The sequence below is a fragment of the Stigmatopora nigra genome, chromosome 13 (genome assembly GCF_051989575.1).
Source record: "Stigmatopora nigra isolate UIUO_SnigA chromosome 13, RoL_Snig_1.1, whole genome shotgun sequence".
Lineage (NCBI taxonomy): Eukaryota > Metazoa > Chordata > Actinopteri > Syngnathiformes > Syngnathidae > Stigmatopora > Stigmatopora nigra.
In genome coordinates, this window is record NC_135520.1 from 10,375,412 (window position 1) to 10,399,088 (window position 23,677).

Here is a 23,677-nt window from a genome sequence, read left to right on the forward strand (position 1 = left end):
AAATAATAATAATAATTAATTTAATTTATATTTGCTGTCTATGTGTTTAATGTGTTAATGGGTAGACAAAAACAGATAATACATATAAAGAATCGAAACGACGAGCCCGGAAGTAAAAGTGCCGAAACGCCCCCTGGAGTGTTGCGACTGTATTTATTAGTGCCTTCGGGTCGATCGTTTTAAACGTTTTAATTTAAAAAAAAAGTGAAAATCAGGCTGAAAATGCAAGTCGACTCTGGCAAAAGAATCAGGTCAGTCGTGTTTAAATACTTGCACTCAGGTTTATGTCAATTTGGTGCCCAAAAACAACATATTGCCGACGTCCTCTCACCTGCTGATATTCCCACTCACACTAACGACATATAGTATGATTTCTCTGAAGTATACAATATAAAAACAGAACTAAAATTATGCAATCTTAATATTACTAATAACTACTAATAACTTAAAAAAACCTTTCCACAATTGGAAATATTAACTTACAATAACGTTAAATTAAAGCAACAAACATAATAGTCCGTTCTAAAAATATGAAATTATTTTTTCTTAATTATGCATGTTCATTATTTGTTTTTTATTTCAATCGGATTATGGTTGGATTGTGTGTTCCGTCCTGTTATATAACCTATCAATTATATTATTTCCCATTTTGTGGCGTTTTTAAAAGAAAAAAGTTATAGTCAATTAAATGCATAATTGTTGCAGATAATCAGAAATACCCTGAAGTATATTAGAATTATGTAATTTAAGGGGGAAAAGTAATTAATCCATTAATTAACTAAAAATCCAACTCAATATTAACTGGACAGCATGTGTTAAAGTGGCGGCCCGGGGGCCAAATTTGGCCCACCGCATAATTTTGTGTGGCCGGGAAAGTAAATCATTAGTGCCGATTTTCTGTTTTAGAAAAATGAAGAGTATCGATGTATATTAAATGTCCTGATTTTTCGCCTTTTAAATCAATAATTGTAATTTTTTAATCAATTTTTTCCATGTTTTTAGTTCAAAAATCATTTTGTAAAATCTAAAAAAGTTTTTCTCCTTCACACACACACACACATTACTAGTACTACTACTATTACTACTGCTTAATTTGTTAAACCACCACTCAATACACACAGTGCCATGGTTATCCGCTCGTTATCCAAAAGTGTCGCCAGACGGCCAAAAGTTAGCGGAAATCTTCAGCCGACCCCCTTCATTTTCCGCTTTTTTTTTCTTTTTTCTTTATTTTCCTCTCGCTCTGAAAAACCCGGACTGAAAGCCAATCACCTCCCAAAACATACGCGTCCAATCTCTGGCTGTCGACTTGAAAAAGCTTGTGCTAAAAAGCACAAATAATGATTGTTTTAGATCTATAAAAAAATTGAATTTTGCTGTACAGCCATTATGGAATGCATTGACTGTTAAATTGATAATTCCGCCAAATTGAAATGCATTTCAATTTACATTCATTTCTAGAAAATCTTTTTTTTTTTCCTCATTCCTGTTGTTTCTCCAATTAGAGAGGTGAAGTCTAAGGTAGCAGTGGTGGGCGGGGGCGTGGTGGGCTTCTCTACAGCCGTATGCATCGCAGAGACACTTCCCCACTGCTCCGTTACCCTGCTGGCTGACAAATTCAGCCCAGAAACTACCAGTGATGGGGCAGCCGGGATCCTCATTGTGCACCCTTTTCCAGGTGAGAAACAAAATATTTAAACAAAAAATATCTAATATTATTCATTATGATAACAATCAATATTAACAACTTTTAGAACGTTCATTTAAATTAGGGGCGGCCCATTGGACGAGATATTTCGACATTAGAAACAATTTGGCTGCCACAACCACTTAAACTTCTAGTAAGAAAATTGTAATTTCTGTCATTAAAAGCATCAGGTTCTCATCAAGATATACTTTTTTTTATATTTTGCATTGACAAAGACAGGCATATTAACTTCCATATGATATTGACCCTAATAATGTACTTTTGATTCATAAAGTATCTCAGAAATACCATGTCTAAAACCAATCTGAAAATATATATGTAAAAAAAGCTAAAATAAACATTGTATTAGATCTATAAAAAAACTGAATATTCAGGGATTTTAATCCAGTTCTTTTAATCCATTTATAATAAAATGGCCCACATGAAATCGAGTTGACGTTAATGCGGCCCGCGAACCAACCCGAGTCTGACACCGTTGCTATCAATGAAACGCATAGGTACAATAAACTAGTGTTCGTCTAGAGTCGGGATGGTTAACCACTGAGAACTATGGCCATCCAATTTATTTAATAGGGAAGATCGACTGGAAATACTACTGTTTTAGTGATAGACATCCAATCCATTTAGTCAGTCCATATGGATAGGATGTCTAGGAGTATAAATGACAGACAGTCTGTGTTTAATTTTTAAAAAGTATTTCTAAACAATAAATACTTCCTTAGATATCGCTTTGGAACGGCAGAGACATTGGTTTCGTGACAGCTTTGAGCATCTCCTGGCAATCGCGCAGTCCCAAGATGCGGCCGATGCCGGCGTGCTGCTCAGCTCAGGGTAAAGTTCAGCTAGACCTGGCTTGAGATAAAAATTGTTATCACAATAAAAACATTTATCAGTCTATCAATAATTATCATGGTAATTTTCCCTCTTTTTTCTCATTTGCAGTTTGGAACCTCTGTGAATATGTAAATTACTTTCCTACTTATTCATATATGAAATTAACTATGTAACGTTACGTTCTAAGAAAAGAGAATATGAAATATGCTGATTCTAAAACCTTTTTGTTGTTCTGTTGTGCAATAAAGATAACACAACTCCATCTTTGAAAAGTAAAGAATAAAACCTGCAGAAATTTTGACAGGCGTCTTTATTTTTATATATTTGCCTTCAAACCAAAAGTCCAATTTGAAATACATAAAATTATCAACTGAACACATCACCATTGGCAAGACACAATTCTTTTCAGCCTCTTAAAAATAAACCAGAGTAAAATTACCTCACATATGGCCATTTAAAAAATAATAATATTAAAAAAAGTTTTGTGAATTTAACCCATATTATCCCAAAATAACAAGTTTTAGATTTTTACAACATTTTCAGAACTTTTATGTAAAATGCAAAACACCTTGATATCAAGTAAGTAAAAGGCCGTCCTCAAATGAGAACTGTGGGTTAAGACATTTTCAATAAGGCTGTGCTTTGTGCACAGGTATTTACGAGGCATTTACAAACAAAAACAAAAAACAGAAAGAAAACACCAGGGAGAATTCACTTGTTTCTTTTAGTCAGTCGGGTCAATGTTGTCCTGCATCTCATAATCACTTATTTTGGCCATTTTATTGTCCTTTTACATTGATGCTCCCTGTTTGTGTCTATTGCTAACATTCTATAAACACATTATCTCATCATTGTCTTCTTCTCCTGAGCTTTGGTCTGGAACTAGCATTCATCCCGCAACAGCGCTCCCGTTTTGTGGTTGTCAGGTGGTGTAATTGCAGTTTAAAATGATCAAATTTTTATTATTGTTGACAAAAATATTATTTTTCTATAAATATCGTTATCGTTTATCGCCCAGGTTTACATCCAACCCATAAGAAAATTCAATGTAAACTGAGCTGACGTTTCTCCTGTCTTTTCACAACTAGGTATACAATTTTCACCGATCCCCCAGCCGACAAGAAACCCTACTGGTGGGACATCGTATTGGGTTTTCGCTACTTGAACGAACGTGAGCTGCGTCGCTTCCCCGGGCATACTTTTGGCCAGGCCTTCACCACCATCAAGTGCGAGTGTGACACCTACTTACATTGGCTACACAAAAGGTCTGTTCAACAACTCCACCTCGCATCTAGAACGATTCTGGATTTACCGTATTTACTCGCATATAAGCCGTAATTGCTGGACAAAGAAAAAGACTGAACCAAATCTTAAATGCGCGAAATAGAGAAAAAATAAAATGTTAAACAAAATGTATTTTGATGTCTAGCAAGGAAATTCAAGAAAAAAACAAACCGCATTTTGCAAAAAACGTGAAAACATTCACTTGTACCTGTCACTGCCGCCATCTTACCTAGGGCGCCGCCGTCTTACCTAGTTAATGAAAAAACTCACTTGTGCCTGTCACTGCTCTATTAAACATGTTCTGACTGGCCAGACGCGAGTAGCCTTCATACATGTGTTCCTAGAGTTTACCATGTCAGCAAACCTCAATCGTTGTTAAGGCTGATCCGAGGTCTTGTGGTCGATCCTGCGTAATGTGTATCTCATGCCATTATTGCAACCAGAGACTTGAACACTATACCACTACAGATACATTTTTTTGGTTTGTGATTATGAAATAAAAAAATGAGCTCGGTTTTAAATTGATAGTGTGAGTGAATGAGATTTATTTTCTGGTTTGTTCCTTATTTCTGGTTGGTACAATTTATTATTTTATTTTTGTTTAGGTTTACAACAGTCTTAACTCTTTTGGTTTTCTTTCAGTCTACCATTTTATTTTTCAATTGTTTTCATAATACAAAGTGGTGGTCTAGTGGGTTTTCATCTGACTTCTGTGCGGGCAATGTGGCATCAAATTGTTCAACATTTACCGGCAAAAACGTTTTAATTAGAAAGTTAGATTTTTAGTTCATACCATTTTATTGCATTTTAAATATTGTTTTCCACTTTTTCCAGCTCTAAACTTATTTTTTGTCCTTTTAAAAATATATATATTTGACATTTTGATCTCTGCAGAACGCAATTATTTCCACATCAAGTTGTTCATTTGTATAATCGCTGCCATCCTCACTGTCAAATGTGTTTGACGTCGAGCACCGTTGGTGACTTTAAAATATAAATTTTGTTTCGTTTCATTAAATTGGACATTCATCCCTGTCAATGGCTTGCGATTGTGTCCAGGTTCACGAAAGCCGGCGGTAAAGTTCAGGAGAAGAAAGTGTCTAGTCTGGAGGAGTTGCAAGCCGACTACGACGTCATCGTTAACTGTTCGGGACTGGGATCGGAGGAGTTGGCTGGAGATGCGGACCTGTACCCGGTTCGGGGACAAATAGTGAAGGTCGATGCCCCTTGGCTGCAGCTCTTTATCCGTAGTGATGCCGGGAAGTCGTATATTTACCCTGGTTCTCGATATGTGACTCTGGGGGGCACACGGCAAGAGGGAGACCGGCGCCTGGAATTTGACCCCGGGGACGCCGAGCACATCCTGGAGCGCTGCACCAGACTGGAGCCCAGCCTGTGTCGGGCCACGGTTCTGGGCCACTGGGTTGGACTCAGGCCTTACAGGAAGAACCCCAGAGTGGAGATGGAGGCGCCCCAAGTGGATGGCAGACACGTGGTGCACAACTACGGCCACGGAAGCTATGGGGTAGCTCTGGCTTGGGGGACGGCCGTAGAGGCTTGTAAGATGGTTAGACTCTGCCTTGAAGAAAGGCATCCAACTGCCAAACTGTAATCTCCTTTTAATTAACAGGGACAAAAATAGTTTGAAGTATATATGTAACACAACAAAAAAGACAGTGCTTCTTAGAATGAGCAGCAATTTTGTGTCAGTCATACAGACATGCACTGACAATGCTGGATTCAAACTGGCCAGATTTTATCGTGTAATGACGTATCACACAATAATTATGTGTAACTATGCCTTTCCTGTATCTGCATTCTCACCCACTTGCTACTGTCACAATGAAATTTCCCGAATACGGGATAAATAAAGTTATCCAATCCAATCCAATCACTCGTGACTTTAGTCTCGTATGCTCAACATTAAATATTGCTTCCATCTAATATTACAGCAAAATTGTTGATCATGTTATTTTGTCAGACAGTAGTGTCATGTTTTAAATGTTGATGGCGTGTAGTTCAGATGTGTATGGGTGGGGGTTCATTGTGCATTGGGATCAGATCCATATTGGAATTATATTCACATGTAAAAGGCCCCGGTTGGATTTGAAAACCTCACAATTGGACTGTTCATGGTGCTTAAAATGTCAGTATATGTGCTATATTTTTATAGTCCCAGCTAATTTAAGGTGCTTTTGTGTAAAATTTGATAGAAAGGTTCCACCTGATAAATAAATGTCCAAACTGTTTTTTTTTTATTTATAATCACCTCAGCTCACAACAGCACTGTCCAATTTACGTGAGCTGACAGTCCACGCAAAGAAGAGGTTTCCATAGGAAGTCCAAAACTTCATAGACCGGAATCCTCCATGTTTTCCAGGAGATCGCTGCTCTCGAAGCAGCCCGAATCTCTCGGGGAATCTCCCACCAGGACACGGTCATCCGAATGGAGACCTTCACCATCGGGGAGGCTGACAGGCTCAGGAATGCTTCTGCCTGGAAGGGATTCCATCATATTCAAGATACTAATCAGGAGGCTTAAACCTGGGCATAAATGCAGACAATGATCTAAAGAATGGGCGGCCCGTGGGATTGACTGTTAGCGGGTGCAGGACCGTCCACCTGTGTGGAGTTTGCATGTTCTGCGTTGGGTGGTTTTCTCCGAGTAAACCGGTTTCCGCCAACATTCCAAAGACATTCATGGGAGGATTTTTTAACACTAAATTGCCCCTAGGTATGAGTGTGAGCGTGGATGGCTGTTTGTCTCCTTGTGCCTTGCGATTGGCTGGCCACCAATTCAGGCTGTCCCCCGCCTCTGGCCCACAGTCAGCTGGGATAGGCTCCAGCACCCCGTAACCTTGGTGAGGATAAATCAGTTCCGAAAATGAAGAGGATGCGGTTCCTTTTCACAATTTAATTTTCCTAGGATTGTCCTGGTAATATAATTCAAACATTGGGCAAAACAGCTTGGGTGTAGTATCACGACAAAATAAGGTAGAAAATAAAAAAACATTTCACTTCAAGCATTTTAAATGTATGAGCATTTTCACTATATTTTCCAGCATTGCTATTATTTAGGTCTTTGTCTTAATATCTAGTACGGGATGAATAAAGTTATCCAATCCAATCTCCTCTTTGCTCCACATTGAACCTCACTCGTGATCGCCGTCCTACTGCTAACAACTGACTCTCATACTAACCAAATAAAGTTTTCCATATTGCCTGTAGTTTCGGAAGACTGTAATGTCCATTAAGGTGTGGGACTTCAGGACTATTTCGAACTATGGTGTGTTCTCTTTTCCCATACAGTGAACCACTCGGAAGCAAACTAGTATTCACACCAGTCCAAACGGGTGCACTACAGACGGTTTGGGCTTAGGTGAGCATTTGTCAAAACTAGTAGAAGGTTTCCCAAAAAATCTTGACCCAAGTGATGTGGTTAAAAGGAAATGCTATTCCACACGAAGGAAATACATGTAAAACTTCCCTCATTAATGCAACAAACTGAAATACTTTCAATTTTTGACCTGAAAGAGGAAAGCTTTAGTCTACTTTGTCTTTAGACTGTGACAAAAAAGGAAACAGCTACAAATGTATGTACCGTATTTTCACGACTATAAGGCGCAACCCCAATGAATTGCATTTTCCATATATAAGGCGCACTGTAATATAAGGCGCACTGTCTATTTTGGAGAAAATTTAAGACTTTTAAGTGTGCCTTATAGTCGTGAAAATACGGTAAAATGTGGAGGAAAAAAAGCTGTCATGCACATCCCTGACTAAATCGCATCGAAGGAAAATGGCCTTACCCTCGTATTCGCTCAGCAGCCGTGCGGCGGCAAGCAGTAGGGCTCTGTGCTGTGGATCGCTGACCAACAATTCATCCAGGTCTTCCTCCTCCAGCAGTCGGAAGGCGTCCAGGTCGTCATAGCCATTAAACAGCAAAGCGGGAAGGTGCTCCTGCGCACGTTTGTTCCCCCATAAGCAAAATGCCAAAAACACAAACGCGTCAGAACCGGTTCTTACTTGCAGGTGGAGACGCTCGAGAAGCTGCTCCAATGACTGTGCTTTGTGCAGCCGAGCCTCGGTGCATCTTTGCCGTCTTTCCTCTGGTTTGGCTAGCTCGGGTTCCAAGACTTCCACATAGACGAATTTGAAGGTGCCCACTTTGCCCCTCAGCATGCCCATCCACGTGCCCACGGGGGGCTTGCTGATTACGTCGATCACGTCGCCGCACTACGGCAACACGAGTCTTCATTTAGCAGTTTTGGCATGAGAGAGTTGACATCTCGTGGCCGACCTTGAGTTTGAGGGAGTCGGCGTCATAGGGGCTGGGCGTGAAATCCGTGTGCACCAGGGCACGTCCACAGAAGGGCCCGCAGTATGCCGGCTCGTCCTCTTCCCCGTCTTCCAACTTCACGCTCTCGCGATTGTTATCGAACCAGTCGGCAGTGCCCGCCGTCCGCCCACCTGTGGCAGAGAGAAGTGGATGACCTGCGACCTTTCATTTTGCACCGAAGCCCTAGCAAACATACTCATGGAGCTGTGGCCGCTGAGCGAACTCCTCAGGCTTTCCACCGAACCTCCAGGCTTTAGCTTGGCTTTCTCCACACATGGATTCAAGTGGGGTGACTGAGGGCAGCTGGAAATGCCGTCCCTACTCGACTTTCCAAGCATAAACAAACATGTCTATTTCAACTTAAACATATTTTAGCTGGCCAAACTTTTGTGATAGCTACCATATTTTCTCGCATATACGCCTTATTAGTTGGGAAAAAAAGACTGAATCGGGGTTAAGGTTTATATCCACACAAATTAGACTTGACATACACACAACTGTAAAGTGACAAAGACAAAACGCCATAACGCAAGATAATGTGGCCGATACGTTAAACAGATAAAACGCAAGAAATATGGTATATAACATTTTTTGTATAAATTGGTTGACTCACAAATCAGCTAATAACTCAATTTACTATCCAAACTCCCAACCAATGAAAACACTAAATATAAATATATACATCCAATATACAAGTACATTTCCTGAATACAGGATGAATAAAGTTATCTAATCTAATCCATTCAAATCCAACTAAATATGCAACTAACCACTTAACATAACTAACAGCATTATCAACAACAAACGAAACACAAACACCAACTCACAAATGGGTAATGAACAACACACATAATAAGTGACTCATTGGCTGACATTGACAGCAATAGACATCCAATCTATTGTAAGTGGGACCGAATCCTCCCTGCACTTCACTTCACACACCTTGGGAGTCTTCCATTATCAATGGCGCCTACTGAGTTAAGATTAGAGAACGGAAGGAAATACCTTACAAAGGTAACCCATGCAAAACTAAAACCCAGTTTTGGTGACGTTATTCATTGAAAAAAAACAAATTCAAAGCTATTTTGGTACCGAATCGGTCAATTTGCCTGTTCGAAAGCATTGGACATCTATCCCCATCAAAGACAGCTATTGAGTTGGGAAAACAAACAAACGTGAATGGATCTTTACCTGATCAGACAGAGCAGCTTGATACCTCTTGTTGATGTGCTTCCTCACAGTCTCTCTCACAGACTTGACTTTCTTGCCTAACGAGACACGTGGGATCTGGGGAGACCTGACACCTTCTTCGCCCTTTAAAGACAATTTTAAAAAAAAGGACCAAAGTTTGATTTTAAATGTACAATTGCATGCTATTTTAAGACCTACTGCGTTTTGGCCTGCACTTGCAGAGCGGTTGGTCAGGTCAAATCCTCCAAAACTGCAAGCTCTCTAGGAATTAAGCAATTCAGAAGTGTAAGAGCATTAGTATGGTTTTTGACAATTAACCATATTGAATCACTATAGCAAATACAATTGACCTGAGAGTGTTCAACAGATGATGGTTTGGTTTTGGACTGTAGTGTGCCGTTTATAAAGCTGCACTTGGTTTAGAAATTGGAATGAAACAACTGTTTCAAATATAGTTTAAACATTTTTGAGTCACTTTATTTTGGCCATTTACAACAATAAGTAGCAATTTCTGAATTTATTTCTAAATAAATCATAGATTAAATGTTACATTTAAATGTTAAACCTAAATCCTAAATCTAAAGATTACATTTAAATGTTAAACCTAAATCCTAAATCTAAAGATTACATTTAAATGTTAAATCTAAATATAAATTCAAATCAAAATGTTATATCTATATGTCTTAAATCTTGTCTCAACTAAATATTTACTTAATATGCTAATTCATACGACCGGTGACTGAAAGTAACTGCATAAAAACTGGAGGAGGCTCAGTTGAAAATAAGATGGACAGCAAATTTTCAACTCAAAATCTTTTCGACGCTGGCGTGCTACCTTGTAAAAGAACTTTTAAACTCCTATTAGCCAACGTATCATGCTAACCAACCCACCAACCAGACAAGTTAACCAATCAACTATAGTACTAACAAACGAACTAACCCCACTGTTGTTGAGGAGTCGATGTCGCAGCCCTCCATCCGTCAACGAACGGGACATCTTGGCATCTTTGCTGTGATGGTGATGTTTGTCATTGACGGTGTTTCCTCTTTTGGCCGCATTCTCATCACTTGGGGAGCTGCCCCCAGGATGCCCTGCCGTCTCCAGACCAAAGTCCTCGTCCACAGAACACGAGATTGGCTGGCACTGCTCTGTAGGTCACAACAGTGCACAAATCTATCATCCACAATGGCAGTCAAAAAAACAAACAAAACTATACAGTGGTACCTCGACATACGTGTGCCCCGACATACGAGCAATTTGAGATAGGAGTAAAATTTTGCACAAATATTTATCTTGAGATATGAGACAAATTTTGATATACGAGCATAGAGCGGAAGCAAGAGGCTGCTCATAAGAACACCATGTTTACTGTCTGTCTGGTCGCAAACTCCCTCCTGTAATGTCTCTACGAGCACTGGGCGGAGCGTTGCATTTTTTTCAGTGTTTTTTGTTGTTCTCGCCGTCGCTAATACGAAAGGAGTACTACTTCCCGGGCAAGTTGGCGGCAAGTGGCCGTGCGTTATCCCATTGTGAGGACATTTGTGTGCTTCATTTTCAGAATATTTTGAAAGGAATACAAAAGCAAACAACCTTCGATAAGTCAGGGTGGAGGCGGGGCAAATAGAACCAACAATAATTTAAAACAAAATTTGAATTAAGTTTAGTGCAAAGTTAGGTTAAACTTATTTTTGAGTTTGTCTGCATCGTAATCCAAGTTCATTTAAATTTGTTTATGTTATGTTACGAGAGCATTGCCGTTCAGTCAGGGTGGAGGCGGGGCAAATAATGCCAAGCCGGGAGAAGAAAAGTATCAAAATTTAAAACAAAATTAGAATTATGTTTAGTGTAAGGTTAGATTAAATTAATTTCTGAATGTGTCTGGATTGTAATCCATGTTTAATTTAAATTTGTTTATGTTATGTTGCGAGCGGGTTGCCGTGTAAAAAATCCTTCTCCTCCCTTTCTGTCACTCTCTCTCCCTTCTGCGAAATCTGCCTAATTTTACTACTATTAAACACATTTTGATACTATTAAACCACTAGTTATTTGTTACCTTGTTAATAGATGGTGAATTAGAACATATATCAAGTTTATCGACATACGAGCTCAATCCTCATATCTCAAGGTACCACTGTACACTATATTGACATTATTTTTCCTTAGTGAAGTTTCATGTAGAGTACCTTCTTTCTCCTTCTGCTCAGTCCTTACGAGTTTGTTCTTTGCCTTGCGCGTGGAATCGAGAATCTTGTGAAGCCGGCTGAACGCCTGCCGTTCTTCTGGTTCTGCGACAGACAGCTGGCAAAGCTGTTTAAAGAAATTGTCACGTTATTGGTGCAACGAACTGTCACTTTTGAAGAATCAAATGGACTTTCCCAACACTGTGGGGCATCGTCTTTCCAAATAAACAAGCAACCCGGGGGGAAAACAAACAAAACAAAAACAACTCACATTGTCGCTCAAAGACTCTTTAGCTGAACGTGAAGCATCAGCGCCCTCAGACCGTTCCGGACTACACTCTTGTCTTGCCTGAGTCTCAAATTCCTTTAACTGAACACACGCACAACAATTCTTTCAAACAAATAACAAGATGGTGGCGAAACACTTTATGTAGTTAAGGAAAAAGGAAAAAAGTGCCGCAACGTTACCCTCGCCAAGGCTTCTTCAATGGAAATCATGTTTTCCTTGACCATCATCATCAGCTGGATGCGTTCTTCATCACTCATGGTGATTTCGCTGGCCACGAAGCCCACCAAATCACCTGTGTAGACCCCCACATACATACAATCCATTAGAGCTGGCAAAGATTGATTGAAAGTTTCAGTGATGCCGTATTTATTCAATAACATTTTTAGATTAGCTGTATATTGGTGTCAATAGCAGTCAATTAGTTAATAGTGTTTTGGTAATTGATGCACACACTTGGTACCTTGTACAAGGTGACACTCAGACGCTCCTTTTGGAGTCTTTCTGAAAGTGTTCCAAAACGATTTGACCTTTTTCTTGCCGTCCCATTTCCCTCCACCTGACCCATCATCTGAATGACTGAACTTGCATGCAGGAAACCTACAAAGCGCACACACAAGTCAAGTTGTAACGTGTCCAATTTAAAAGAACGATCATCCTTTTGCAGATTCCTTCTTTTCATCCCTCATGTGGTCTTTGTGGCAGATCCATCCAATGAGCTCATGTGCTCATTTCGGAAACAAAAGAGGCTTTTTCCCCCTCTGGATTGCAGGTTTTGCAGTAGCGACACTTTTCAGTGTAGAAGCCGCATTCCCCTTACTACGCTTTGCACCCCTCGCCCATCCAGAAGGGGCTTTGCTGGAAATAACTATGTTGGAATGCAGGAATTTTTGCACTAGCAGCCAATTCAAAGCTGTAATTTCAACAACAAAACCCATTAGCAAAATGACTTGTAAAATATTTATATTCATTACATGCAAATGACTTTTTGGATGAATGCTACTTTACTTGTTTAAGCCTTATTTTATTGTGCTATTCAATTGGCATGTTAGGATTAAAATCTATCAATCTATCACACACATGCACGCACGCACACACATCCATACACATACATGTATGTGTATATATATATATATATATATATATATATATATATATATATATATATATATATATATATATATATATATATATATATATATATATATATATATATATATATATATATATATATATATATATATATATATATATATATATATATATATATATATATATATATATATATATATATATATATATATATATATATATATATATATATATATATATATATATATATATATATATATATATATATATATATATATATATATATATATATATATATATATATATATATATATATATATATATATATATATATATATATATATATATATATATATATATATATATATATATATATATATATATATATATATATATATATATATATATATATATATATATATATATATATATATATATATATATATATATATATATATATATATATATATATATATATATATATATATATATATATATATATATATATATATATATATATATATATATATATATATATATATATATATATATATATATATATATATATATATATATATATATATATATACATATACATATACATATACATATACATATACATATACATATACATATACATATACATATACATATATATATATATATATACATATACATATACATATACATATACATATACATGTATGTATATGTATATGTATATATATATATATATATATATATATATATATATATATATATATATATATATATATATATATATATATATATATATATATATATATATATATATATATATATATATATATATATATATATATATATATATATATATATATATATACATATACATGTATGTATATGTATATATATATATATATATATATATATATATATATATATATATATATATATATATATATATATATATATATATATATATATATATATATATATATATATATATATATATATATATATATATATATATATATATATATATATATATATATATATATATATATATATATATATATATACACATACAGATCAATATTTTATTCTAAATATTGTTTAAAATAGTAACTTTTACATTGAGCATTTACATTACAGCTTTTAGGTGATATTTTGAAATAATTTGACAACGTAGTCAGCATCCGTTGTGCATGCCAAGATTGAAGTCATCACCAATAGTTTTAAGCCCAAAGCAAACAAAAGAAGGAATGACAAAGTCAATATGCAAATGCAATTGTGTGTGAGGACAAAAACGATTAGCTAAAAAAAGTAATCGCTTACTTTCTGTTAGTCTCTGGAGTGGACAAGGTGCTGCAGAGTCCACGTGGTTCCTTTAGGACAGGAAAAAAAAAGTTTTCATCCTCTCAAGGCAGGTGTTGCAAATTTCCAAAAACTAAGCACCAATTAAGATACATTTATATATTATGAGCCTTTTTTTACATTGAGAAGTTACAACTATTATATTTTAGCATCAGAGATTTACCACTCATTCATTCATTCATTTTTCTCTACCACCTATCCTCATACCTATGGGGCAATTCAGAGCATACAACCAGCCTAACATGTTTTTGGGGGATTTGGGAGGAAACCAGAGTCAGCTCAGAGAAAACATGGATTTATTTGTATTCTTAACCATTTGGATGAAAATTTGCTTTAAGCTGTTAGGATAAAATACAAATGCATTCAAATGTCAAAACATTTTTAAAAGCACTGAACACTCATTTTAATTAACTGTGTTTCTCTAAAAATCAACTGTTTTTCGTGGACAGTAACTTTGTCATATTACCACTACCAACACTCAGACTAAGGATACAGATCCACCACCTTTTTACCGTTCTAAAGCTTTATATCTTATTTCCTAAACCAACTTATTGGCTACCATTTACGGCAGTAGACGATCAATCCACTTCAACTGGGAGATGCTATCCCTATCGTCGTCACTGGGACTGAAATGTGAACATTTAATCCCAGTCATTCCAGCAAGTTCAACGGAATGTTATTGCTGATAGAGTGGAGATGATTGTGTGCTACAAGCGACACAGCTTTTTCTTATCAACATGACTGATGATGTTCCATTAGTGGTCTGACCTGAATCTGCGAGCATAGTTGCAGCGATGAAACTCCTGAGTCACGCTTTCCCTGAAAGGCACAGGAAGTGGAAATGCATGACTAAAAAGTTAGTGTTGGAGAAAACATGATGTGCAAAATCACACATCTGCCAAAATGTGAGTGATTCTACAGTAAAATGAAGTAGTTCTTATGACCGTCATTTTTAAACTCTAAAACAGGGGTGGTCAACACGCGGCTCATGAGCCGTATGCAGCTCCCAGCCAAAATGAATGTGGCTTTTTGATTCTCATCATATTTTTCCAAATACTGCAGCTCTTTGCCTCATTGTATGTTTCTCTTATTTTTATTCTCTTTGCAAACACACTAAAATTCATCAGGGTCCATTAAAAACAAATACATTATATTAAAAAATAATTTGGCAGATTGGATTTTGTCATGATATGCCTCATGAGAAGACTCATGCTTAAATACATGGACAGGGGCTAATCACAAAAATACACACAGCTGGCCAGGAGAGGAAAGGGAAACCAGGAGGAACACAAGAGGCAAAAAGACACACACTATCACTCAGCCAGCATACACAAAACACACACCAAAACCCCGACAATATGCAAGACATTTTTGGTTAATAAGTGTTAATATTAAAATTATTGATTATTATTGATAAGGCCACCTATACAGTTTTGCGTCAATTTCAGCCACTCCCCCCACAACTTGTTTTTGTGAGTGATGCATGAAAACTGGAAGTAGCAGAGTTCAACAATACATAGACGCTCATAGACGGGTCCATTGTTTACATGAGGCTTGCTTAATACACAGTAGTATTAAAAATTAAAACCACTCACAGGTACTAATATATAATGTATTCACTCACATATAAGCCGCTTTTGTCGGACAAAAACATTACTGAATCGAGGGTACGGCTTACACGTGTATAAAAACACGACAAGAAAAAATAATGCAAGTTGAGAGGCGCCACGACGACTAGTTTTTTTTTGTATTTCTAGTTCAAAATGATAACTATTGGAGTAATATAAACCATCGAAAGAATGAGATATTTTGACATTAGAAGCAATATGGCTCCCACAACATCTGTTAAGAAAATTTTAATTTCTGTAATTAAAAAGCATCAAGTTTTCATCAAGATAAATTTATTTCTTTTTCAATTTGTATAACTTGATATTTTGCATTTACAAAGACAGTCATATTAACTTCCTCATAATATGGACCCTAATAATGTGCTTTTGATTCATACAGTATCTAAAAAAATACCACGTGCGATGATTTTTCATAAGATTTTCCCTTCAAAGTAACACATTTGTGCTTTCTACTAAAACCAAGAATATGGAGGTGAAAATTGGAAATCAGGAGGTGGCTTACATGTGAAAAAATGTAAAATTAAAACATTTTTAGGTAACTTTCAGGGTGCGGCTTATACGCGAGTAAATACGGTAATTACCATTATACAATTGTGGAGTATAAAAAAAAAATTCAACAGACAGTGACAGACATCTTTCATCATTATTATATGCCTCTAATTCCAAATGGATCGGTCGTCCATCAACGTCAAAGGTAGCAAACAAGTCACTCTTAAAAGCAATCGATATACCTTCACATCCGGATTCTTCACCAGTCTTCGTCGACGCAATTCTTCCATTCTTTCACACACGTCACTGACGTATGTTCCGTAATATCGGGAATACTCCTGAGCCAGATCTTCAAGTGTCCCTGCTGAGCCATCCTGAAAAAAAACATTAAAACAATAAGCACCAGATGGATGAGTATTCCCCTTTTTTTAAAGGAATGTCACCATCTATCATAAAATGCAGTGATAAAAGCTTCTTGTCTGACCACTTAACCTTTGTATGACGCAGTCGTGGTGCTCTTTTAAGCACTCAGCAGCCTTTTAAGGGCCACGTGAATTTTTTGGTGCATTCATGCTTAAGAAATGTGACGCCAGGCGCTCTTTTTCAAGCGTTTTCCGGTCCGTGAGTCACAACGCACTCATTTGTTTTAGATTTAGCAGGAGAGTCATTGCTGGAAAAAAAACGAAGAAATATTATTCATGCCAGCTGGGTTTATACCGAGCCGTATCTGGGTCACTGGAGCCGGGTTTACGTTTATTAGCACCGTCATGTGTGCCGCGTGACAAAGGACTGATTATGCTAGCGTTTTTTTAATTTTCAACGCCGTCTCCAGGCCTGCAGGGCGGGTGGTGGATGAATGGGCCTTGTTTTTTTAAGGCTGTCACGAGACCTGTGGAGGAGACTTCGGCAAGGCCGCCTCATTTGCATATCATGATAACAGTCCAGTTGGATTTGATGGGCCAATGACAACTTTGTAAGATTATTTACAATTTGGATAAGGACCAAAACTCCAGATGAAATCATTGCTGATTTTTGGCTACCATTTTAATATTTAGAGCAAAATCTCATTTTCTGAACTGCTTTATCCTCCCTAGAGTTGTAGGGGGTGCTGGAGCCTATCCCAGCTGACTGCGGGCCAGAAGTGGGAGGCAGCCTGAATTGGTGGCCAGCCAATCACAGGGGACTAGGAGACAAACAACCATTCACGCTCACACTCACACTGAGGGGCAATTTAGAGTGTCCAATCAGCATACCATGCATGTCTTTGGGAATGTGGGAGGAAACCAGAGTACCATGAGAAAACCCACACAGGCCCGGGGAGGACATGCAAACTCCATACAGGTGGACCGACCTGGATTTGAACCTAGGTCCCCCAATGTGAGACCAACCCGCTAACCACTCAGCCGTTGGGCCGCCCTTGGAACAAAATAATGTAAAAATACAACTTTCCAAAAGTTTTGCTAACTTTTAGATTAGCACAAATCAAAATCATTATCAGTAATGACTTAGTAAGACCATTAACTTTTCAAGCTGTGGGGCCAATTTTACATTTAAGTGTTAGCAGAATGGGAAATTTGACGTTGTACTTGAAATTTCGATACAAATGGATAAATGTATATAAATGCACATAAACTTAAATTATGCTTGCATACCAAAGGTTTTGCTTATGTAACTGTTGGGTTATTGGTAATAATTTTGCTATTGATGAAAACTACAGTGTATTCGTTATAGTCATATATTTGTAATTAATATATGCGATAGTTTTATCCAGTTTTAGTCATTGAAAGAAAACAACTGTGGTTTTTACCATCGAGACATTTTTGTCATTTTTTTGTGGAATAGTTATAAATATAAATAAAAATGAAATATTGTTCCTCTCAGTATGAATCTTTCGGAGAAAACTCATGCTATAGCAGTTATATATTAGTTATCTCTGCATGTAATATTTTTTTCTGTTTTACTCAAATGTTAATAAAAGTAAATGTCTAATAAAAAAATGTTGATTAGTTTAAGACAATTTAGTCACTTTTATATGGGATGATTGTTATAATTTTAGTTTAAAATGTCAAAAATGATAGTCTCAGTTTGATTCTGGACAAAATTGCTTATTAGTTTTAATCACAAAATATACTAGACTTTACTATCAAACAAGAAAGCCAAAATTAGGATTAAATAGTTGTTTTTGCCACATGACACCATCTCTAGACTTGTGCGTTGTGATTTTTTTTTCTAATGTGAGAGGACAACAGCATTGACATTTCACTCCAAGTTTCAAATAGCCACCCAAGCAAAAGCCAATTAGACAAATACCTAGCTTCCAAAAACCTTTGCCCATTTTTTGTGGGGGCAAAAATAAGCTTTGTATGCTGACAAACCTCAACTCTCTGTTCATGAATTCATCGACAACAACAACTTATTCCAAGGCATGTAAAAGAGAAAATAATAACAAAATATTCACAAAAATACCCTCAAAAACAATCCAAAACAGTTAAATGAACTCACCACAACCAGGCATCAAACAGTTAGCGGCTCATCACTTCCCTGCTGCTCTGTATTGAAACTTCAGCTAGTAAAGCAAAATGAATTGAAAGGGGAGGAGTATGTGTGTGTGTGTGACATAACTGTGGGGAGACCCACTAGGGTGGGGTTATTGCAGACCCGCAGATGTGCAAATAAACCACTACTTAACCACTGTTGTGAGTTTGGTAAAGTGAGCCCATGTGTTTCATATGTTAGTGCTGAATTTCAGTGCTCAAGTTCTGTTGTGCGTCCTGTTTTTTGTTCCAATCAATCCAATTTAACCAATGCAGTTTTTGCTAATACATGGAGCACCTGATTTTAATCAACTGATTTGACTTTTGAGATATCTGGTGCAAAAGTGTTCTCTTGTTTGGCTGGAACGATGGTGGATTTTGCATGTTCTCCCCCTGGCCTGCATGGATTTTTTTCTGGGTACTCCGGTTTCCTCACATGCAGGGCATGCTGGTTGAACACTCTAAATTGCGCCAAGGTGTGAGGGTGAATGGTTGTCGGTTGTGCCCTGCCTGGTGCCCACAGTTAGCTGGGATAGGCTCCAACTCCCCCCGCCACCCTTCTAAGGATAAGCAGTTAAAAAGAAAAGAATGAATAATTAGGAAAAACTGGGCGGCATGGCAGATAAGTGGTGAGCGAGTCTACCTCACAGTGGGAGACCTGGATTCAAATCCAGGTTTGTCCACCTGTGTGGAGTTTGCAAGTTCTCCTCAGGTCTGCGTGGGTTTTCTCTGGGTACTCCGGTTTCCTCCCACATTCCAAAGACATGCATGGTAGGCTGATTGGACACTCTAAATTGCCGCTATGTATGAGTGTAAGCGTGAGTGGTGGTTTGTCTCCTTGTGTCGTGCGATTGGCTGGCCACCAAATCAGGGTGTCCCCCGCCTCTAGCCAGAAGTTAGCTGGGATGGGCTCCAGCACCCCCTGCGACCCTAATGAGAATAAGGCAGTTCAGAAAATGAGATGAGAGATCAGATTTATAAATAAGAATTTATTTTATAGGAATAGGGTTGTCAGCAATCATTTAGCGCTCCCAATGGGAGCCAATGAGTGCACTACATAGAGTTTATGTATTATATGATATCTAACAAATGCCTATAATATAAAAAAATGGCTTTAGGTACCTGAACGCTATGTGCAACTATTCACCAGCAGGTGAGAGCAAAGAGCATCTTTCATTCTGGACACAAAGCGCACCATGCCTAACAGGAGGGAAATGACATCACTGACGATTCATTCTCTGCACATACCTGTCAACTGGTACGTTCTCGCCGTAATTGGTACAACTGAAAGCCCATTTTTATATTGGTACGCTGTACACATGAAAATGGTACGCTAAACGGTGATTTTGAGAAAAAAAAATAAATTAAGGCACTTTCTAGCCATTTTTCACCATCCGCCATTGTTTCTTCCCGGAAACGCATGTCTGCCAAGTGATATATGTACCGGCGCCTCTGATTGGCTAAAAAAAAAAGATCACTTTCACCATGTGATTTCCGTTTCCTGTTCCCTTGTTTATGTTTACTTTCATTTGATCAGCTGTTTCTGGCATTTTCTACTTGTTGTTCGTGATTTTTTACAAAAAAGTAAAGTGGTAAGATTTTCCATGTATTTATACATATATGTAAGGGCGAAAACAAAATTTGGTAAGATCACAAATGGTTCGAGGTTGACAGGTATGTCTGCATAGTCTAATGCACGTGTCAAAGTGGTGGCCCGGGGGACAAATCTGGCCCGCCGCATCATTTTGTGTGGCCCGGGAAAGTAAATCATGACTTTCTGTTTTAAGATCAAATTAAAATGAAGAGTATAGATGTATATTAAATTTCCTGATTTCCCCCTTTTTAAATCAATAATTGTAATTTTTTAATCATTTTTTCTGTGTTTTTAGCTAAGAAAATAATTTGGAAAAAAAAATATATAAAAAAAACACTGTATAAACATTGTTTTATATTTGTAAAAAAAGATTGTTCAGGGATTTTAATCCAGTTCTTTTAATCCATTTCTAAAAAAATAAAATCTAAATATTATATCTAAAATGGTCCGGCACACATGAAATCAAGTTGACAATAAAGCGACCCGCGAACCAACCCGAGTCTGACACCCTTGGGTTTAACCAAGCCTTCAAAGTGAGTTATGTGTGAAGGCCCCTCGACCTTTAACGATAAACTTAAAGTAAAAAAAAATGCTAGGCAAATGCTTCATTTGATTTGCAGATGCTTTATTTGAGGCGGATGGTGGCAAAAACACTGTCATGGCAGAAAACCTGGTGACACATTACCAACAGCTTGCCGCCCCGTGGCGCGGCGGCCTGACCCCATCAGTCGAATCTTTTCCAATCACCGTCAAAATGCACCAGCTCGCAACGGGAATGTCATCTGAGGTTTAATCCCCATGGAGTTGGCGATAACCACATTACGGTGGGAAACGTCAAGGGGAGCAAAAAGGCTTAAAGTAAAACCTGACAGGATTTGGGAACCTTGAACTTTTGCTATTATAGTAATGCCTTGAGAAACAAGTTCCCAAATGTTCTCTCTGGAAATTAAATCAAGGGAACATGGGGGATGTTCCAAAAGAGTGTTTGAATTCTCCCTGCAACCTTGTCTTGTTGAAAAACCCATCTCTAACCAAACAAAATGGTGTATGGCGTACATACCTGTCAACTTGTACGTTTTATACGTATTTTATACTTTTTTTACCATTTCAAATCATGTACGCCGTACACCGACTTTTGTACAGGGAACATTTGTTTTAAAAAAATGGCCAATATTTATGAAAACCAATCTCAACAAGACCGTTTTGGCTAAAATCCAGATAGTCTCGTAGGCTGGTTGTCATTGATCGTTACTATTGTCACGGTATGCCAGCAAAAATTATCCTCAATCGTATGTATTTTTTTAGCGCTGCGTATGGCAATATCGATAAAGGATGACATGCGCATGCGTAGATATACATAGAGTAAATATCGTGGAGGCAAGCATGGAGGAGCCACCTAGTAAGAAACAAGTTACCGCGAGTAAACATGCGTCGTACGGTGTTTGTACGTTTTTTTGGGGGTTTGTACAGGGAATCATAATCATTTATAAGGGCAGTTATGGGCAGAGGTTGACAAGTATGGGCGTATATACTATTTCTCATTGACAAGTAGTTGTGCGTTATCCTATTGTGAGAACATTTGTGTACATCATTTTGGGAATATTTTGAAGGGAATACAAAAGCAAACAACCCTCGATAGGTTCCATTTGAAAGGCGGGGCAAATAGAGCCAACCCAGCTGGGAGAAGAAAGGTATTAAAATTGAAAACAAAATTAGAATTAAGTTTAGTGTAAGGTTAGATTAAACTTATTTTTGAGTGTGTCTGCATCGTAATCAATGTTCATTTAAATTTGTTTATGTTATTTTACGAGCAAACAGAATAAAGTGGATGTGATGGACAATTTTAAGATGTCTCCAGCATTAAACCTTGAGAATTTGATCAACGCCTTTTAAACACAAAACTTTCATTTAGAGTTCGATTCAATTGTGTAAATTACGTTCGGATGGTTTCCTTTCCTATTGCATTCTTAATGCAGACCGGCTTTTTGAATGTCACATAAATTACTTGCACGGAAATCCTGGCTGAGCTATAAAACGGCTCCAATTGGTGGGTTTGTGCAGTGGGGAGGCCATATTGTTCCAGTCTCATGGAGCATTATTAATTCAAGAAAGCCTTAAAGTTGAAAGCAACAATAAGCAGTCTCTGCAAGTCTCAAAAAAAGATTGTCCACTCAATGCTTCATCCAAATTCATATGCCAAAGCCAATTTGGTGATTTAGGCTAACAGCAGTTCGCATCATCATCACGTCAAGTTTTGAGTGCTGCTGACAAGACAACTAGGCCCTGACGCTCCCACGAGGAGGCACGTCAAAACGGGTCAAGGACGACTGTCACTCATGAAACTTGAGATGATGGGGCGGCTGGGAAAACAAATGCCAGTTGGATTAGAAGCGGACAAAAAGCCCAGAGTTATTTCAATGAACACAAGCGGTCAGAGCGTGCCAGCCTCACAGCTCTGGGGTCCTGGGTTCAAATCCAGGTCATGTCCACCTGTGAGGAGTTTGCATGTTCCCCCTGGTCCTGTGTGGGTTTCCTTCGGGTGCTCCGGTTTCCTCCCACATTCCAAAACATACATGGTAGGCTGATTGGACACTCTAAATTGCCCCTGAGTCAGGGTGTGAGTGTGCATGGTTGTCCATCTCCTTGAGCCCTGTGATTGGCTGCCCACCGACAAAGTCACTACAGTGATACAAGCTTAATGCGTTCCCGTATTGAGCTTGTATGTCGATTTACTTGTATCTCAAATCAACGTTTCCCATAAAATTAACCAAAAACAAGTTAATTCATTCCATCCCTCTGAAAAAAACTGAAAAAACAGGATATTGGATTGGAAAAACATTTTTATTTGTCCTAATTCGCCAGTAACAATTAACTAGTGATTATAATGTTTAATAGTACTAAAATTACACGGATTTTGCGGAGGAGATCGAGAGGGAGAGACTTATTGCACTGCGACATGCTCATAAATTAACAAACACATTTAAATTAACTTGGATTACGATAAAGGCACTCAAAAATTTAGTTTAGTGTAAGGTTAGATTAAACCTAATTCGAATTTTGTTTTAAATTTTTATGCCTTTCTTCTCCCGTGTGGGCTCTATTTGCCCCACATCCATCCTGGCTTTCAGCTGCAACTAAAACTAACCTATCGAGGGTTGTTT

The 23,677-nt window shown here is 37.7% G+C and overlaps 2 protein-coding genes across 6 annotated transcripts in view; one reads left to right on the forward strand and one right to left on the reverse strand.

Annotated features, from left to right (window-relative positions):
- Positions 1-3: 3 nt before the first annotated feature.
- On the forward strand, positions 4-5,698 carry ddo (D-aspartate oxidase). 2 transcript variants are annotated; one of them, XM_077731332.1, is made up of 5 exons: positions 12-251; positions 1,506-1,678; positions 2,431-2,539; positions 3,631-3,807; positions 4,886-5,698. In XM_077731332.1, the coding sequence occupies exons 1-5, from the start codon at positions 223-225 to the stop codon at positions 5,436-5,438; spliced, it is 1,041 nt and encodes a 346-aa protein (XP_077587458.1). In that variant the 5' UTR covers positions 12-222; the 3' UTR covers positions 5,439-5,698. The 2 variants fall into 2 exon arrangements, with proteins under 2 accessions (XP_077587459.1, XP_077587458.1); XM_077731333.1 differs by lacking the exon at positions 3,631-3,807 and having other exon boundaries at positions 4-251.
- LOC144206369 (SAM and SH3 domain-containing protein 1-like) overlaps positions 5,429-23,677 on the reverse strand; it is a 24,249-nt gene continuing 6,000 nt past the window's right edge. For 2 of the 4 annotated variants that reach the window (XM_077731327.1, XM_077731326.1), the window contains 14 exons: positions 16,631-16,762; positions 15,040-15,090; positions 14,233-14,282; positions 12,287-12,423; positions 12,006-12,118; positions 11,809-11,907; positions 11,541-11,664; positions 10,297-10,505; positions 9,357-9,617; positions 8,362-8,491; positions 8,127-8,296; positions 7,853-8,062; positions 7,636-7,786; positions 5,429-6,322 (listed from right to left, as the gene is read on the reverse strand). In XM_077731327.1, coding sequence (XP_077587453.1) covers positions 6,177-6,322; positions 7,636-7,786; positions 7,853-8,062; positions 8,127-8,296; positions 8,362-8,491; positions 9,357-9,617; positions 10,297-10,505; positions 11,541-11,664; positions 11,809-11,907; positions 12,006-12,118; positions 12,287-12,423; positions 14,233-14,282; positions 15,040-15,090; positions 16,631-16,762 — 1,983 coding nt within the window. In that variant the 3' untranslated portion in view covers positions 5,429-6,176. Of the gene's footprint in view, positions 6,323-7,635; positions 7,787-7,852; positions 8,063-8,126; positions 8,297-8,361; positions 8,516-9,356; positions 9,618-10,296; positions 10,506-11,540; positions 11,665-11,808; positions 11,908-12,005; positions 12,119-12,286; positions 12,424-14,232; positions 14,283-15,039; positions 15,091-16,630; positions 16,763-23,677 lie in introns of all 4 variants that reach the window. The other 2 variants (XM_077731330.1, XM_077731328.1) reach the window with 2 other exon arrangements.

Excerpts from the sequence above, each read along its gene's own strand:
- ddo (XM_077731332.1), top strand. The coding sequence starts at position 223 with ATGCAAGTCGACTCTGGCAAAAGAATCAG. Across the intron at positions 252-1,505 it reads GACTCTGGCAAAAGAATCAG|AGAGGTGAAGTCTAAGGTAG; the intron begins GTCAGTCGTGTT and ends TTCTCCAATTAG. Across the intron at positions 3,808-4,885 it reads TTACATTGGCTACACAAAAG|GTTCACGAAAGCCGGCGGTA; the intron begins GTCTGTTCAACA and ends GATTGTGTCCAG.